This window comes from Sander lucioperca, chromosome 9 (genome assembly GCF_008315115.2).
Source record: "Sander lucioperca isolate FBNREF2018 chromosome 9, SLUC_FBN_1.2, whole genome shotgun sequence".
Lineage (NCBI taxonomy): Eukaryota > Metazoa > Chordata > Actinopteri > Perciformes > Percidae > Sander > Sander lucioperca.
In genome coordinates this window covers 11264121-11281494 of record NC_050181.1, presented here as the reverse complement: position 1 = coordinate 11281494, position 17374 = coordinate 11264121, and the positions used below count along the sequence as shown (strand labels likewise).

General features: G+C 39.2%; 1 protein-coding gene across 2 annotated transcripts; it reads right to left on the bottom strand.

Moving 5' to 3' along the window:
• Nucleotides 1-4972: 4972 nt before the first annotated feature.
• On the bottom strand, nucleotides 4973-11181 carry aqp4 (aquaporin 4). Of its 2 annotated transcripts, none has more exons than XM_031294224.2 (5): nucleotides 10974-11181; nucleotides 9958-10375; nucleotides 9703-9867; nucleotides 8305-8385; nucleotides 4973-7277 (listed from the first exon to the last, which is right to left on the bottom strand). In XM_031294224.2, the coding sequence occupies exons 1-5, from the start codon at nucleotides 11045-11047 to the stop codon at nucleotides 7026-7028; spliced, it is 990 nt and encodes a 329-aa protein (XP_031150084.1). In that variant the 5' UTR covers nucleotides 11048-11181; the 3' UTR covers nucleotides 4973-7025. The 2 variants fall into 2 exon arrangements, with proteins under 2 accessions (XP_031150084.1, XP_031150083.1); XM_031294223.2 differs by having other exon boundaries at nucleotides 10822-11061.
• Between the last annotated feature and the right edge of the window lie 6193 nt (nucleotides 11182-17374).

Here is a 17374-nt window from a genome sequence, read left to right as displayed (position 1 = left end):
TAATCTTTTTCGCCTCTTTCCTCCCTTTGGACAGCCTCCAAATGACGTAGTTGTATAAATAAGCACTTGCAGCTTGCCTTGCCCCAATCAAGTCTGAATCAGTGCCTGAGGGTGATGTGCGAGCTCATTTCAAATGTTCAACCATGCATGATTTCAGGAAGATTGAGGCACTTCTGAGGCTTTTAGATTTACTTGGGGAATGCAGTCAGCAAATGAAGTACATGTTTAAAGTCATTCCTTTTGTGAAATTCCTTCATGTGAGCATGCATAATTATTCCGTCTGTGTCAAGAGTGCTATTTTGTGCACATCTGGACTCAGAATTGACAGTTATTTCTTTACATTCTCAACAGTTATCCCCACCTCATACACAGTGGAATAAGGCTGAAATACCCGCTCTTGCGCCCCCTACTGTTGAGAGCATCAACTTTTTTAACAGCAGCTCTGAACAATAGTCAGCTACATGCTACTCGCTCTGAAAGCAAATCAATTTTGCCATGTTATTGTAACATTACCCAACTTTAAAAGCAGGGAAAAAACACATAACAAGTATAGAACAAACAACCATTTGAAACAGATATGTAATATTCATCCAGGGAGACAACTGAATCCAGGTTTGTTCACAAGTTCAAGCAACAGTGGATTAAGAATGCCCCGTCAAGGGACTAGTGACTAATGGATGCAAGCGTACAAACAAAAGCATTTTCCAATTCTCCTCATCAAAAAAATTCCCTCTCAAAACATCTTTGTAGATTATAAACAGAATTGCATTTGAGGAAAGGCCAGCTATTCCTTGCCTCTCCGATCCAAGGGCCATTAAACTTTCCACTTTTTGACCGGCATGTCCCACAGGAAAACAAACAAAAGATTAAAGTGTTACAATGAAGTTATTTGCCCCAGAGGTTACTGGCTTTCGTATGATACGCCAAGCCCCACACACATTTTTATGCCATTAGTCTGACAAACTATAGTGAACGAAGAACGCCCCAGGCCTTAAAATCCCATGCGTTATCCATTTTCTACACAAATGGAGCCCATTCATAATGGGGTCCTCCTACTTCAGTATTCAAAATATGCATCAGATGTTGCTGAGGCTAACCAGTGGAGATCTTTGAATGGTGTTTGATACCAAAAAACAAAGCCATTGTTCTAATGCCGCTGTGGAAGGGTAGTATTGTCCTTGGCTCTAGACCTAACTGCTACAGCAGCAACAGCAGGCGAGCGCAGGCTGGCTGCACCATATTTTGGTGGGCAAATTATCCAGATTGGTTGCAGATGTGAGTATGCACCAAACAGAAACTGCCTTGCCTGAATGACATCATAGGGATATTAATGCATACACACATACACAGGAGAGAGGAAAACATGTTCTGCTTGCTGGAATTGAATGAGAAACAGACACAAAAAACCTAATTAGTTTGGTTATCAATCTTTTCACTCACAACTTAAACATTAACATTTAAACATGTAACACATTCTTCCTGTTACAAATGAAAACAATGAAACAAACCCTCTCCTAATTGACTACACTCTCTCAAGCTACAGCCTAACGTGGACTGGTATGACCCATATGGTGGCTAATGTTAGCAAACATTAAATATGTATTGGTGTATAACGACTCTTCTTTACTTGTGCTACTGTTAGACAGCATCTTAGCATTTAGCATAACCCTGTACATGTCTCCAAAGTGGTTGCTGAAAAAAACGGACAATTTAAACATTGTAAAAAAAGGCCTGTTTTATCATTATTAATTTAACAATAACACAGTCTCAACTTTATGGCATCTGAATGTTTATTTTATTATCTAGGAGCAAATATATTGCTTTTCTCTTTATGACCTTCATTTCTAGCGTCAGTTAATATTTAAGTGGCTGAACAACCATTACACCTTCTGATTGACATCGGCCTTCCTGGCTCTCGCAAACAGCGTGGACTAAGAGAGATGTTGGTTTTGCCTCAGACCATTTTAATAACTGCTGCTATACTCACCACACCCCTTTAATGGCCTGTGGTTATGTAAGGGAGTGGGATGGATATAAAGTGCTGAAGCTGCTCCAGAGCCTGACTCAATCTGCCCTGCAGGGTTGCACAGTTTTAGGCAGAACTGTTCATCGAATATTATCTTTGGCACAATGTAATTTAGCTCTAGGGAATTACTGTTGCTCAAATGTTGTCCAAGTCAAAGCATCAAGTATGACCTTTAAAGGCTAAACATTAACAATGGTAGGCTAATTAAATGACAGGGGCACTCCTTTGTTTAGTTAGTAATGGCAAAGAATACTATAGTTGTGTCTTTGTTCATGCTTTACTCCAGAAACTTCTAATATGCAAACTCTGTGGAGCTGTGCATGTCTGTGACTCACTGTTACAATTGTGTTATTACAGCATACAAAGAAAGCATGGCACACACGTCAGAGTCTATTCTGCACATGAAATAGTTTCAGTTTTCTATATGACAAAAGTGGTCACAAATCAAGGTTTGAAAAGTCACTTTTTCTGTAACTGAGAAAAGACGAGGATCCCCATTTTATGACTTTATGACTAGCAGCCCCATTCGTTGACTTCCCTTTTAGTCCCAAATCCACCCGTCCCACCCACAGTGGACAGAGGAGTCAGTGCCACTACTATGAGGGGAAGAGAGACAAGAGGAGGGGGCTGCTTGGGTAATGCTGGGAGGCTCTAATAAAATGTAATCCTATTATATGGTTCCCACTAGAGGGCAACAATAATAAAGGTTTCCCTAATAACACAAGCAGACCAAACCCAAATGGAAAACAGCTCCTCCGGTCAAGTCCCACACTTGTACATATATCCTCTCATTAACCCAATTGCTGTTGGGCCACATTACACCGACAGGCCTTCGAGATTTAGCCATGATGGCGCTGCAAGAGTTAAGTCAAACAAATGTGTTTCATCAAACTGCAGTTTGGGCTTCTCTGCATAAAGGAATTGAAGGGGGGAAGGAGGAGTGAGGGAATGTGTGCGGGTGGGAAGTTGGAAGCAGAGCCCCGAGGAAACCAATCAGAACTTCTCCACCCGCCCTTCCTGTGTCAAAGCCACCGGGGTCTCAGGTGTGTGTTACATGAGCTAATACCAACCAAACTTGATTGTATTTGTTAGAGTAATCACAATTTTGCAAATTACCATTTTGGAAATGATAGTCCTATCATTGGAAAACAAAATCACAGTACAGTAGAGGAACCCCACAAACTAGAAACCACCAGATAAGACTTGATAGCTTAGTAAACCTCCAAACGATCATGAAGTTTAATTCGTCCTTGTGGGCCAAACAAAATGAAATATTTTTTAGTGGCAAAGTTACAAAAAGCTGGAATTTCATCAGATCTGCTTCTTTACAAATAAACTCTTTGCACAGGAACAGTGGAAGTGACTTTCTTTGACTAATGTTAACAAGAAATGGCAATCTCCCTACTGGAAAAAAGACATAAACACAAACTCTCATATTTATATGATTTGATAATGTAATAAATGAGTTATACCGCTTCCTAGCTATCTCGCATAAATGCAGTGAAATATTTATCACAAGTGACAGGGCGAGTGAGAATATCAATCATATTCTCAAGACAGCTTGAGTTATTAAGTGAGCCAATGTAACAGTATTACAAAACCCAGAATAACAAAGTTATTTATCTCTCTCTCTCTCTCTCTCTCTCTCTCTTTCTTGCTCTCCCTCTCTCTCCCTCTCTCTCTCTCCCTCTCTCTCCCTCTCTCTCTCTCTCTCTCTCTCCCTCTCTCTCTCTCTCTCTCTCTCTCTCTCTCTCTCTCTCTCTCTCTCTCTTGCATTTGTGTATGTGGAGTTGTGTGTGTGTGTGTGTGTGTGTGTGTGTGTTTACGTGTTTGACAGCATCAGACAGAGAGAGAAAGAGTGTCGCATGCCTTCCTGTTCCTGTACCACCCTCCAACCCCATAGCCGCAGACTCAAGGCAGTTTCCAGAATCAAACAATTTCACGCAGCTACTGGAGGAGGAAATGAACTGAGCCCAGAGCAATAATAAAATTATACAAATGTTATTACAGACTCGCCTGCTACTGTCCTACTTTAATTCAAATTTGGGCACTCCAGGCGGTGCTGGTGGCAGAGACCTTCCTGAATAAATCAACATTAGCTTACGTCTAAATTATTAAGGAAGTGGGAGACTTTCTTGTTTATAGTATGAATTATTAAACAAGTGTTTAACGCTGTTTTTCTTCATGAATCCCCAAATATTAATTGCTAATGATCTTTAAGGTGTGTGTTTTATCTTTTGCCCCTTCTGTTGTATGCTGGGAATTGAAAATCTGAATTTTCAAGTCGCAAAAAAATCTGTCTGTTCTCAGTTAGATAAGCAATGAGATGCACTTTGAGATATACTTTGCCAGTCTCTGTATGATGTGCAAATGAAGCTCTAGTTACGACAATAGTCCCATCATATAGCCATTGTTGGCAATGACTGTGAATGTAAATTAATGAATTATGGAGGCAGCCCTATGAAGGCTATCCACACATTATCAGTTTTCTTCTCAACATCTTGCTGATAGGCCGCTATGTTAACAAACTGCTGGAAAAAGTGTTGGTCTACCATTTGCTGTTACTTTTTATTTGCCATTTCCTAATTGAGGTGTCTGCAACAAGCCGTTGGAAGTTTGTCAACAGACAGAGAGGACAATATTCTAATTACATGTTAGAATTTGATTGGCACTTTACAGCATCTGATCATTTATGCAAGAGTATGAAAACGCATCGCAAGGAGTTTCAACAGTATCTTGCTCTGTATGCACACATAAGCCACATATACATATTTTTACTCTCCATCACCATTATGAAATCCATAACAAAACCAAATTTCAAATCCAACAGGGACTGCTCTGCTTACCTGTCTTCAGATATTTAATCTTCAGATGAGCAAAGGCCAATAAATCAAAAACGAGTGAGCCCATTCCCCACCGTCTGTCCCAAGAGGAAATCATGAAACATCAGATTTATGTACTCATTTATTTGGGCTATAAATATGATTAAAGGGAGCTGAGAGGTTGCTGGCCTCGAGTCACTGAAGCCTTAAGGGATACGGGCTGCATGCCTGCAGGTAAAGGATAGTGCTGCTAAGAAAATCAGTGATGTTCATGTTCAACTCCAGTAGGCTTTGAAGAACAGTGTTCATTAACAATCTAACTGTGACTGTAAACTGTCTGCAACCCTTTTAATAAAAGTATTGAGAGTGCAGCTTCGGTGAAAATAAGAATCCTCTCACAAAATTGTAAAAATGCTAAGAATACCAAGGTTAAAAAAGTACTTTAGTATGAGCTCAGGCTCCTGTTGGAGCACTGTGTTCCTGTTATAGAATGCTATGCAGCACTTAATCCTCCTGTGTAGTTCTGAATTAATGGCCTGGACCAATTTCAGATGAAATGTGGCTCAGACTTATGAATAAAACTGACTTGTGTCTACCCACGTTTGCAGTGTAACCTGTACATCCAAGGCTCGTGGGTGCCCTCCCCTGGAGAAATACACATGGGAGCATTATTGCACAGTAGGTGATTCACACTGTAGCCAATAGGTGATGCTGTTGTCATGCATAAAGGCTGCACTTGGAGGAGGAAGGTGAAATGGGGGGAGTTAGTCCATGTAGGAGTAAAAGCAATTTTGATTTAGTATCTGAATTATACTGGCATTCTAGCCTTGCAAACGCAATATAGTTGCACCATGTAGACAACTTCAGTTGATGCAGCAGGATCAGTGGAGCTGATCATTTCCTCCACATTACAGAAAAAGATTGAATTGCACCTGTTTTTTTAGAAAAGGAAATAAAGTGCAGACATAACAGATCACCTCTATTTCGTACCACAAAGTGGTATCATTTCCTGTGCTCTCTGCTGATGGAATGAGATTACATGAAGCTATTCTCAGAGACTTAACTCACAAGGAACACACATCCTGGACATTTATCTGGCCATGGGGAGACACAATCTAAAGGTAGATGAGCCAATCCATCACTGATCTGAACCTTTCCCCTTCACAGTGCCCAGCTCCTACAGAATCAAGTGACTCAAGTGAAAAGCCTTATAGGTAATGGTCACGGGATTTCTTATGATTTTGAGGAAGAAAACCTTTCTGCATCTATCCTGTTCACATGTGTGAAAACAAAATAATAAGCCAAAAAGAAATCATTAATAATGACTTAGACTTAAAAAAATAACATTACTACAACTTAATATCTTTTACATCTTGTAGCACGTCCAGTTTGTGAACATAAAACAGGAACCAAGCAAAACGCAAAATCAGATCAGCCAAATATCTTATCAATAAGTTAAAAACAAGTATGACATACAGCAAATCATAGAGAAATAACACATTGTGCTACAAGAACCAAATGTAGATCTATGAATTAAAAACAACCAAGTATCACAATTTTTACGAAATAGAAAATAAACAGACAGAATAAAATAAACAGAAATAGTGTTTCCATAAGCATGAACTGGTTGTTTCCCTGACTAATGCACTGAAAATAGAAAGCACTGTAAAACAACTCTGGTAATAAAGCTTGTCAGAGCTGCCTTACAGTGCTTGGGACCTGTAATGTGCTTAATGATTACAAGGAAAATCTCTCCTGTTATTATATATACAGTACACGGACCAAATGTGACACTAATCCAAAAATAACAAGCCTGCGTTTTCTTCTTCATTTCTTCAAATCAGCGTGATGACCCCACATAATTGGTTGACCCTACATATATTTCCCTAACACAATGTATTGCAGACTGTCATTCTGCAGTGTGCAATGTGCACCACATGCCAACACTGCTACAAAACTGTTCAGGGAGAGCCTCAGGAGGAGTATTGAACAGGTTGTAGATGTGCGTGGTATTGATCCATAACATCATATTAGCTTTATTACAATTAAAGTAATTCAGTCTTGCTGTGAAGGCTCGTGGACAGAAATCACATACTGCTTCGGAGCGGGGTATGCTCAAGATGGATACTCGTCATTCTGCTCTACAGATTGGTCTCTTTTTCCAGTGCATGTAATAGTCATACTGAAGACAGCACCTCTCCCGTTGGGTCCTGGAAAGTATCCTTTTTCTCAGCTTTCACCAGATTGATGGCATGGATAAATCCTGGCTTGATGGCAATGTCCTCTGTCTCCACTTCCCTGTATTTCACTGATGGGTCCTTCTGAAAGACCTGCTTCAGCCTCTTCTTCATCTCAGGGTCAGGGCAGTATAGGTACTCATACAGACCAGCCGCCATGATGCCCCCCAGAATGGGCCCCACCCAGTATACCTACCATAAACAGCAAAACAAACACCTTAATTAGTCAGCTGGTTAATCTGTGCCCATGGGAGATGTTTTATTACTAACAAAATGCAGTCCTGGCATTGCCAGGTCCGCCACCAGGGGGCGTTAAAGGGCACAGATGACCCCTGTCCAAGACCTAGAGGGGCCCATGCAAAGGTAGGAGGATGTGGATGAGGGGCCCAATTTGGAAAACTTTATCCCCCTGTCCATAAACCTGACAGCGTGCCTGGGCATCGCTACATATTGTGAAAAGAGGGTCAACCTTAATCAGAGGCAGGTAGATTAATTTCTGCAGCATCGAGCATTTGCCTCCAAGAGAGGACACTTCTGAATATGATACCAGCCACAGTAACAGTTACTGACAGTGTTATACCCAAGCATATTACCCAATCTCTCTCTCACACACACACACACACACACACACACACACACACACACACACACACACACACATTGATGCCATGCTGTCTGCAAATAGCTCAGTGGCAATAATTGACAGGATACAAAAATTCAGCGCTAATGCTATTTTACACCTTTTTCAGAGACATCCCATCATGTAGCTGGAGGATAAAATGCTGTAAATTTGTGATTCCTTAGCACTTCTTTTGTAGGATGAAGTCATTAATTCCATTTTAAACCAGGTGTTTGATTTGTATTTAGTGAAATAAGTGTAAGCCGATTCTTTGATTGTATTTTAAGGTGACATCTGTTTTTACTGGTCTGGCAATGGTGCTGAGAATGTGACATTACCAGGTTTCAACATGGCATACTAGCCTACTGTAGTCAAGCTTTCCCTGTTCGGGACATTATCATTAGCTATTGCAACATTTCAGAGCATTTTGACATGGCACCATGACATAACATTTGAACCAGTGAGCTGATTTGTTATACTTGAGTAGTCATACATAAATGACCAGTCAAACTGACCCAATAACTATCAAGAGTAACTGTGTACTACTTTAGCCACACAAACTCCTCAAGAAGATTATCCTCTTTGGGAAGTATCTCTTACCCAGTGGTTCTCGAAGTTGAGTGTGACCAGTGCAGGAGCAAAGGATCGAGCAGGGTTCATGCTGGCTCCTGTATAAGGGATCTAGGAGACACATAACAGCATTGTTGTCAGTCTAAATGATAAAACATCATAGTTTTGTATAACATTATCATAGGCATTTTGCTGTGGCTTACAGAACTTGTCTCATACTGCAAAATATATCCTGATATATCTATATATGCATTTGCTAAACAGACCCAGGGACAAATCCGTTGAGCAGTGCAAGAGATAACATCTATTTCCCTGTGCATTCATTTGCTCTGTAGGGTTCAGGGAGCCCCCAGAGATTGGTTGCTATGCGATGGCAACCTCCAACAAAGATGTGCAAGTGGGTGTGAATCAGTGAAAAGCCTAATATCACACATTGAAGAATAGATGCTTTGACGCACCTGCTCTTTCTCAAGAAGCATCAGTGCTCCAGCTTTCAGTGAGTGCTTAAGGGGCTTGCACTTGGAACTATCGCTGGAAAAAATAACTTGTAGGATTCACCTAATAAAATCCTCATAACAATTTGTACGAGCACTTTTTAAGTAAATTTTACTGCTTTAATATCAAGTACAATGCACTTGCCAGTGTCAAATAAAATGTACTTACCACTAAACTAAACATCTGTGAAGATGCTAAGTAAATTTAAAATATATTTATTTAATATAATTAAGTAAACAATTGACTTTTTCATATACAGGAACATCACTGTCTTTACATACCTGTAATATTTACTGGTATGAATTTAATAAGTAGACATTATTATATTTCTTCCTAATTGATATTTTAAATTACTTACTGTACATGAAGGAAAATGTTACTCACTATAATCATGTAAATGTTGCTTATTTTAATAAATGTTAAATTTTCGCTATGCATTTAATGTACTATTATCCCAAATCACATAACTAAAATACACAATACTATAAAAAATGTTGTGAACAGTGGGTGCCTGGATAGATCACCTGGTAGAGCGTGCGCCCCATGTGCCAAGGCTAAGTCCTTGTCGCAGCGGCCGCAGGTTTGACTCTGACCAGCGGCACTTTGTTGCGTGTCATTCCCCCTCTCTCTCCCCTTTCACATCTTCAGCTGTCCTATATAATAAAGGCCTAAAATGCCCAAAAAATAATCTAAAAAAATAATAAAAAATGTTGTGAACAATAAACACCAATTAACTATTTTAAGTGCATTACATACTGTTGAGGCTAAGGCCATTGAGGCCTGTTGAGGCCATCCTCTTGCTGGAGTCATGAGAATTTTGGAACATAACATGGTGAGAGATCAAAATTATTTGAGAATCACTGCTGTAAGTATTCTCCTATCTAACTGCCATTTCACATCTATCTTTTATTGAACTTACTGAAAGGTACTTACTGCAAATAAGTGACCAATAACTACAGCAAAGCCGATTGAAAGGCTAGCAGAACCTCCTAGGTCTGTGCGTTTGGGATCACAGGTGGCGAAGATGGTGAAGACCAGTTCGAATGTGATAAGGAGTTCCACAAGAAAGGCATGTCCTAATGAGATGTTGGAGTTCACCTTGCAAACAGAAGATTTTCTTAATGAACTTTACTTAACTTTAAGAAAACGTTTACACACAAGTTAACATAATTATGGTCAGATTCTTACCGTGGTCACACCGAATGACCCTCTAACAGCAGCAGGTGTGACTAGGTAAAGGATCGCAGCTCCTGTAATACCTCCCAGGCACTGAGCCACCACATAGAAGAATCCTTTTGCCAGACTTAGCTTTCTAGTTACAACCATTGCTGCAGTGACTGCCGGGTTAATGTGTCCACCACTAATGTGGCCAAAACACTGCACCATAGTGGCGATGCTCAGGCCAAAGCACAGGGAGATAAGGACTAGGTCAGCTGGGGGAGGCTTCTCCTCCCCTGCAGCCCAGTTGATGGTGGAGCCCAGACTGAGAAGGACAAAGATGAGAGTGGCCAGGTATTCTCCAGACACAGCCCTCCAGAAGTCTTTGGTCCAGATCCCTTTGAATGCCACCATTATGGTCTGCCTGTTACACCAGGACAGGAACCTCCTGACGAATAATGAGCAAAATGATTAGCCTACTTATGTATTCCTGGTGTGTGCATATGGCTGGAAATGTACTGAACCCTATCAGCATGGCTGCCTGTGGGCACAACATTTATAAATCCACTAGGGATTTAAGCCAGTGACTTCACATAATGCCATAGAGAGCATTCTTTTAACATTGTGTACAGGGGCAAATTATCACACTTAAAGTCAAAGCATACTATGTTTAATTGCTGTCACTCATTGTACTTTAACCAGGATGGAGCAAAAAAGCGCATCTTTTGACTATTAAAGAGAACATGGTTCACATTAATTGAAGCATCTGTTAAGTTACTGTACATTCAGAAAAATGTTGAAAATGAATATGAAATATCAGCAAACCTCCAAGGCAACAAAGTTGCATTGATAACTTCAGTTATTTTTTTTCTAGATCAAAAGGCTAAAACTTACCAAACGCAATAACGTGCTCTGCCTCTCTCTTTCCTCGTTGTGTGTGATGTGTTTTCATTCATAAGTCCTGGTGAGTTATTCAACCAGCAGACACATCTCTCCCTTCTTAACATCTAAAAGTTGAAAAGGCTGTGTGACCCTTTAGTACTTACTGGAAAGCAGCAGGCTGTGAGAGAGCAGGATAGGAGCAGAGAGCAGGTCTGTCAGACGAACGTGATCCACACATTGTGCTTCGGATTGCATCCAGCAGCTTTATTAAGTTACTAGCTAGGAATCACCTCACGGGAATTAAACAGTCTGCACAGGGGGAGGAGTCGTGAGAACTGCTTGCTGTGCAAACAGTTGCACCGTTGCACTCAGCATCTTAGTCATATCAGAGCTTTGAAAACATGCTGGGGAGCTCAATACCCTGTCTACTTTGGATTATTGACTATTTTTCAAAATGTTCAGGTTATAGGGTAAACTGGTCCAAGTCAGAAGTGTTACTTTTAACAGTTCAATGCCCTGTTACAGCCTTCCAATCAGGTGCATTTCAGTGGCCTAAGCAAGGTATCATATATCTAGGTATTTTATTCTCTCCCCAGTTACTGAAAAATAACTAGTTAAGTTAATTTGGATCCATTATTGAATAAAATCTCTTGTGATGTTAATAGATGGACAACTCTCAATCTCTCAATAGCTGGGAAGGTCAATGTAATAAAAATGGTTTGTGTTCCCAAGCTGAACCTTATCCAATCTCTTCCTCTGGAAGTTCCCCTGTCATATTTTAATTAGTTTGACAGGATAATGACATTTATATAGAAATGGCATAAAAAAAAAATTACATTAACCTACATTTTGATAAATTACAAAGACCGATTGATAGAGGAGGTTTGGGTCTTCCAAAAATGTTGTATTACTACTATTCTTTTAACTTAAGGCATCTGGCCCACTGGTCACTTCCTCCTGAGAGAGCCCCACTCTGGTTTTGTATTGAGCAATCTGTTCTTGCCCCATTATTGCCTCTACAAAGCCTGTCTGTCAAACTGTATGGTGAGGCAAACACACATCCGATAATCGCTCACTTAAAAGTAGTTTGGACCAAAGTGGCCCGGCTGTTTGAAATTAATCCATATTTAAATGCCTCATCAGGTATCTGGCAGAATCCAAAGTTATGTATTGGCAGATCTCCCCTTTTTTTGAGAGATTGGTTGGAAAAAGGAATTGTTACACTGGGGGATCTGTATTTAGGTGGCATATTGAAATCCTATAAGGATGTAGTATAGCAATTTGGAATTTCGCCATCTGTTAGTGGGGATTTTTGGATCCAGTTCTTCAGCCCCAAACTCACCAGAATGTTTACATGAGGTGTTGATGAACTTTTGGAAGGTCAAGAGGCTTCTGGGTATTATTCTGTGCTTATGCACAACCTGGGGGATGGAGCCTGGTCAGCTCTCAAGAAGACATGGGAAAGGGATCTGAATATTAGACTGGATTATGAGGAATGGGACAGAATTGGCAGGAATAATACAACCTGTGATGTAAGGGTGCGTCTCATTCAGTTCAAGATTATGCACCGCTTGTACTGGACGCCCTCCAAATTGTTTAGACTTGGATTGAAAGACACACCAAATTGTTGGAAATGTAAGACAGAGGACGGCCAATGACTTCATGTCCTATGCTATGGTCCTGTGACAAGGTCCAGGAATTTTGGACTGGGATACATGATAACCTGTGTTGGATTGCAGGGACCCAGGTTCCATTCAGCCCACAATTATTTGTGCTGGGAGATGGTTCAATCCTAAATGAGATAGATAAACACGTAAGAAGTTGGGTCCAAACTAGTGTGAGAGTCAGACAGAGGCTTCTAAGAGTATGGAGGAATGAAGGGGTACCTTCAATCTAAGAATGAGCTTGTGAGATGGCTAGAGTGGCAGCATTTAAAAAAATGTAATACAAACTGCTAGATTGAGTGTTTACACAAAAAATAGGGAAAGTACCTGAGCTTCCTGGAGGGCTCCTAGGAGGCTATACTGTGGAAAGATGTATGTAATGTACTTATGGTGTCATCATATATACATAATATGGCTATTTGGTTGACAGTTTGTTGTCATTTTGGGGTTTCTGTGACCTCTACGTAAGTAAGAAAGTAAATGAATAAATATAATGAAAAACCATAACTTTACATATTAAGAATGTTTTGAGACTATTTGCAATATTTGCGTATTGTATTAAGAGGTTTTCCTACTCATTGTGAAGTTGAGGCAAGAAGGAACTCAAATTACTTCAGATGACTAAAAATAAAGTACAATTCTCTTTTATTTGTCAGGTGAAGTGCCAAAGGAGGCAACTGTACAGTAACTGTAGCACAGTACTTTAGCTGCCTATTTTTGGTGCCCTTCTGTCATTGATCTTCAGGAAATAGGGATTGCAAACATGCGGAAAGCTATATGACTTATAATGTATGAAATGTCCAAGGTTTTCATTGGTCAGCAGTGAGCATTTGAGGTCATGCTTCCCAAAAAATCTTAACTTACTTGTGTCTGAGGGGGGAAATATATCTCCAGCTCCTTCAGAAAGAAATGTCACAAGTGTGAGAGCTGCCGAACTGAAACTATTTTGGGTGGAAGCACACTTTTTTCTTTTTTCTTATTCACTTGTATCTATTTCACATCACTAACTGGATCATGGCTTTTACTCTAAGCCAACAAAAGTCAATTCACTTTAGAAGCCTGGATCAGTTTCACCTAGAAATCTTAAATCCAAACCTCCAGAAGAGATGTGCATTGACTCCTAATAATAATACAATGAATGAAACTGGACAGGTGCCTTAAAGTGACACAATCTAAATATGCTAGTGCTTAATTTTATTACATGTGATTTTGAATTGGATTACACATGAATGAACCCCAACAGCATTGTCCCTTTTCAAAAGGAATACATGCTTTATTAGACAGAAACTGGGATATTTACGGCGGCTCATAAAGTTCTTCAGATGATGTTGCCTTTATCCCCCAAATGTAATGAACAGTGTTTGTAAGAACTTATCAGTAAAATAGGTATATCATTTTTTCTCCAGAATCCCTAAATTACTTTTTTAACCTCGTCATTCATTTTTTTTTAGTTATAATCCCACTTCCATTTCACTTTGATTATAGCTGTCTGTCACTTCTATGATGTCAGTTTCATGAATCAAATCTGTTGGAGCTTCGGCACCGGCTTCTTCTTCATGTCGGCAATGAATTAAAAACACATTCTTTGAGTGATAACTGCAGGATTGTTGAAAATATTTTACATTTTTTTACTGCTCTTTGCATTGTGGTGAAAACACACCACGTACAGTATCTGGTGAACATAGCAATGGTCTGACTAAGATGGTCTTACTAACTAATTATTTGAAAGTTTGAGCAGTTCCATTACAAAAATACTTGGAATAATAAAAAAGTGCATACTGAACACTCAGTGGATACGCTGAGTGTTTATTGTTGCTTGTTCTGATAAACGTCATGACACATTTCAGACACAACAAGGTCATAAGGAAAGTAAAGGTGATATTAGATTTTGAGATGATATGAGGCCAAGGCCATGGATTGAAAAATGACTGCAAAATATACCTTACATCTTATCTTACAAGGTAATATGAATAGGGTTTTCCTTAAGTAGACACAATTTTCTTAAAATGAAAAATAATAAAATAGATTGTACATAGACTTATGTTCTTTCTCAGTCTTTCTTTTTTTCCATCTTTCTTATCTGTATTAATCATGACGTAAATTAAGTACCTACGTTTGCCCTCCAGGTGAGCACAACAATATTCCACCAACACACACTGCATTAGATTAGATTAGATTAGATTCAACTTTATTGTCATTGTGCAGAGTACAAGTACAAAGACAACAAAATGCAGTTTGCGTCCAACCAGAAGAGTGCAATGCGATATACAAAGTATAGAAAGGTGGATCATAGACAGGACAAGAAATATAGTGCAGTGTAGACAATAGTATACAGTTAGTTTACAGATAGTGGTTTAGAGTAATATAAATTGAACATAAATATGTGTAGTGTATTAGCAGTTACCTTATAAGAACAGAATAAATATGTCTATGTAATATGAACAATGTATGAACAACATGTACAGATATGTGCAATTTAGCAGTAACGTATGCAGTGTATTAACAGAATATATTATAAGAAACACAGAATAAATATGGATATTCAGTATGAACCATATAGACAGATATGTACAGTATGTACAGTCGTTAGATACTTAACCTTTGCTCTGGATACTTCACCTGCTTTCCTTGGGATGGGCATGAAGGTGGTAGACGTTAACTTCTAGAATGTACCACGAATGCATGCAGCAAACAACTGTGCATCACTGTAAGAGTAACACGATCCGTCCTGTGATAGGATTGAAAAATCCTTGGCCTTTAAGGAGGACATTTTGCAGTCTCAGTTTGGATGTAAAGACATTCTATTCGGGAAGAGGAGGAAGATATATTGTCGTCACTCGTCACTCTTCACCAATGCCAACTTGTATCCTCTTGCACCTCCAAAATAAAGAGCATATGGGGAAAAGTTTACATGAAAGGTGGATCTGCTTTTGGTCTCCCTAAAATAAAAAAAAGGCATGTCATCGCTTCCAAGTTTAGACTTCTAATTAAGGAAAACAAAAGAAAAAGCACTGATAAGACAGCAAACAGTAGCACCTTGTATTCAAAATACAATTAGATACAACCTGCACCACATGCATAATTTGACAATTATGCATGCGATACAGTTTATTTACAATGGTAAATATGGCCACTAGGCTTGCTCATTTTACATTGAAATTTAAATCTGCACACTATACAAATGAATTAATGAATATTAATGAGCTACATAAATCGTTATAAAACTGTTTCTCAGTAGCATGTGGAGTTCCTTTACCCTGTGTCTATAGTTCCTCCAGGCGTCACACACATCAGAGAAGTCCCTTCTTTACTAATTAAAAGCTTGCCTTAATTCTTTAGATTTGCATGCGTTTAAATTACACTTTAGTCACTTAATGTTTGTTGATACAGTATGAGTTTTGTTTGATTAGAGAGCTGTCCTCCAGATTAGGTTCAAGTGAAGTAATACTTTCAAATGGAATTCTAAATGTGCCTAAGTGTTATTTGTCGATATGGCTATTTTTTGGCTATTTTCTGCTGCGTAACACATTTTGAATTGTGCTTTACAACAAATACAAATGAAGTCAACTTGCTACTGTCCAAATACTGTACATCAATGCATTTGGGCTTTTCCCTCATATAATCAATTGCAGACATAGAAATATATAAAAAATCTAACATTACAAATGGTCAAACAATACAGTGTTAATACGTAGACTATTGTTTTCAGTAATCAATTAGGGCTGTAACCCTGGAGATTTAACAAAGGCAGCATAAGACTGTCTCTGGTAACAAACATGTTTTCCTTGCTGAGTTTTACCGCCATGCTTCGTTAGAGACACAAGCTACCGCCTTTGTTAGTGCTGCGCCATGCCAAGTTTTCTACATGCCACAGTGAGGAGAATCCCAACATTGTTATATAGGCTTGACAGGGAGCCAAATCAGTGACCTACTCTTGAAAGACAGGACATGTTAAAGGTTTGATTCTCATTGAAGTAAATGAATCAATTGGGAACAATCTGTCCGTGAAACAGTGTTTAAACCTTTAACAAAGAGAGGAAAAACAAGTTGCTACTGTAAGATCTAATCATGCAATCATGCAAGATGATGGCAGCTAGCATGTGCATGCATCCAGCATGCATGAGACCAGAATTGTTTTCCAGGGAGTACGATGATTCTTTTCCTACACAGCACAAGGAGAAAATTTCCAGCGATAAAACTGCTCTATCCTGTTAACAAGCCCCAGGTTTGGCACAACAGACCTTTTAAGTGAATACAGTAGTTACATGTCGTAACTCTAGTTCTATGATCTAATGTGGTTCCCATCAAAACACAAAATATGGAAACTTCAAATTTCAAACTATAAATTGACATGTGTTAATTGTGTCTATAATTACAATACACGTAAGTAAAGAAAGTTAACAAACAGCAACAAAATAAATCTCAATAATAAATCAGTACATATCATAAGGGAGAGGCAGCAGATAATTAATTATGCAACTAGGATCTTATAGTTGTTATTATTGCAGCCCAACATTAATTTCCAGTCAATTGTCTGAAAAACTGTAATGCAATGTGTGATCTTTTGTGTGTGATTGAATCAACAACCTGCAATAGAGTAAGCTGTCAATCCTCACTCACTCTTTTTCTTAGCCTACACACTTCACACGGCAAGTATCACTGCATGCTGCTGCTGCTCCTGTAGCATATAATCAGCCCCACCTTTACAGTAGGCCCTGACTCTAGTTTTCCTGCAGGGGAAGATTTGGTTATAGTCATTCCCAATCTCCCTGTGTGCAGCCTCAAGTGTATGCTGCAGGGCGTGATGACACAGAGCCTATGTGCTAAACATTGACTGCATATACTCAGTTTTCACATATCGATAAAACCTTTCCCTGTGACTCATTTGTTTCAGCAGCTGA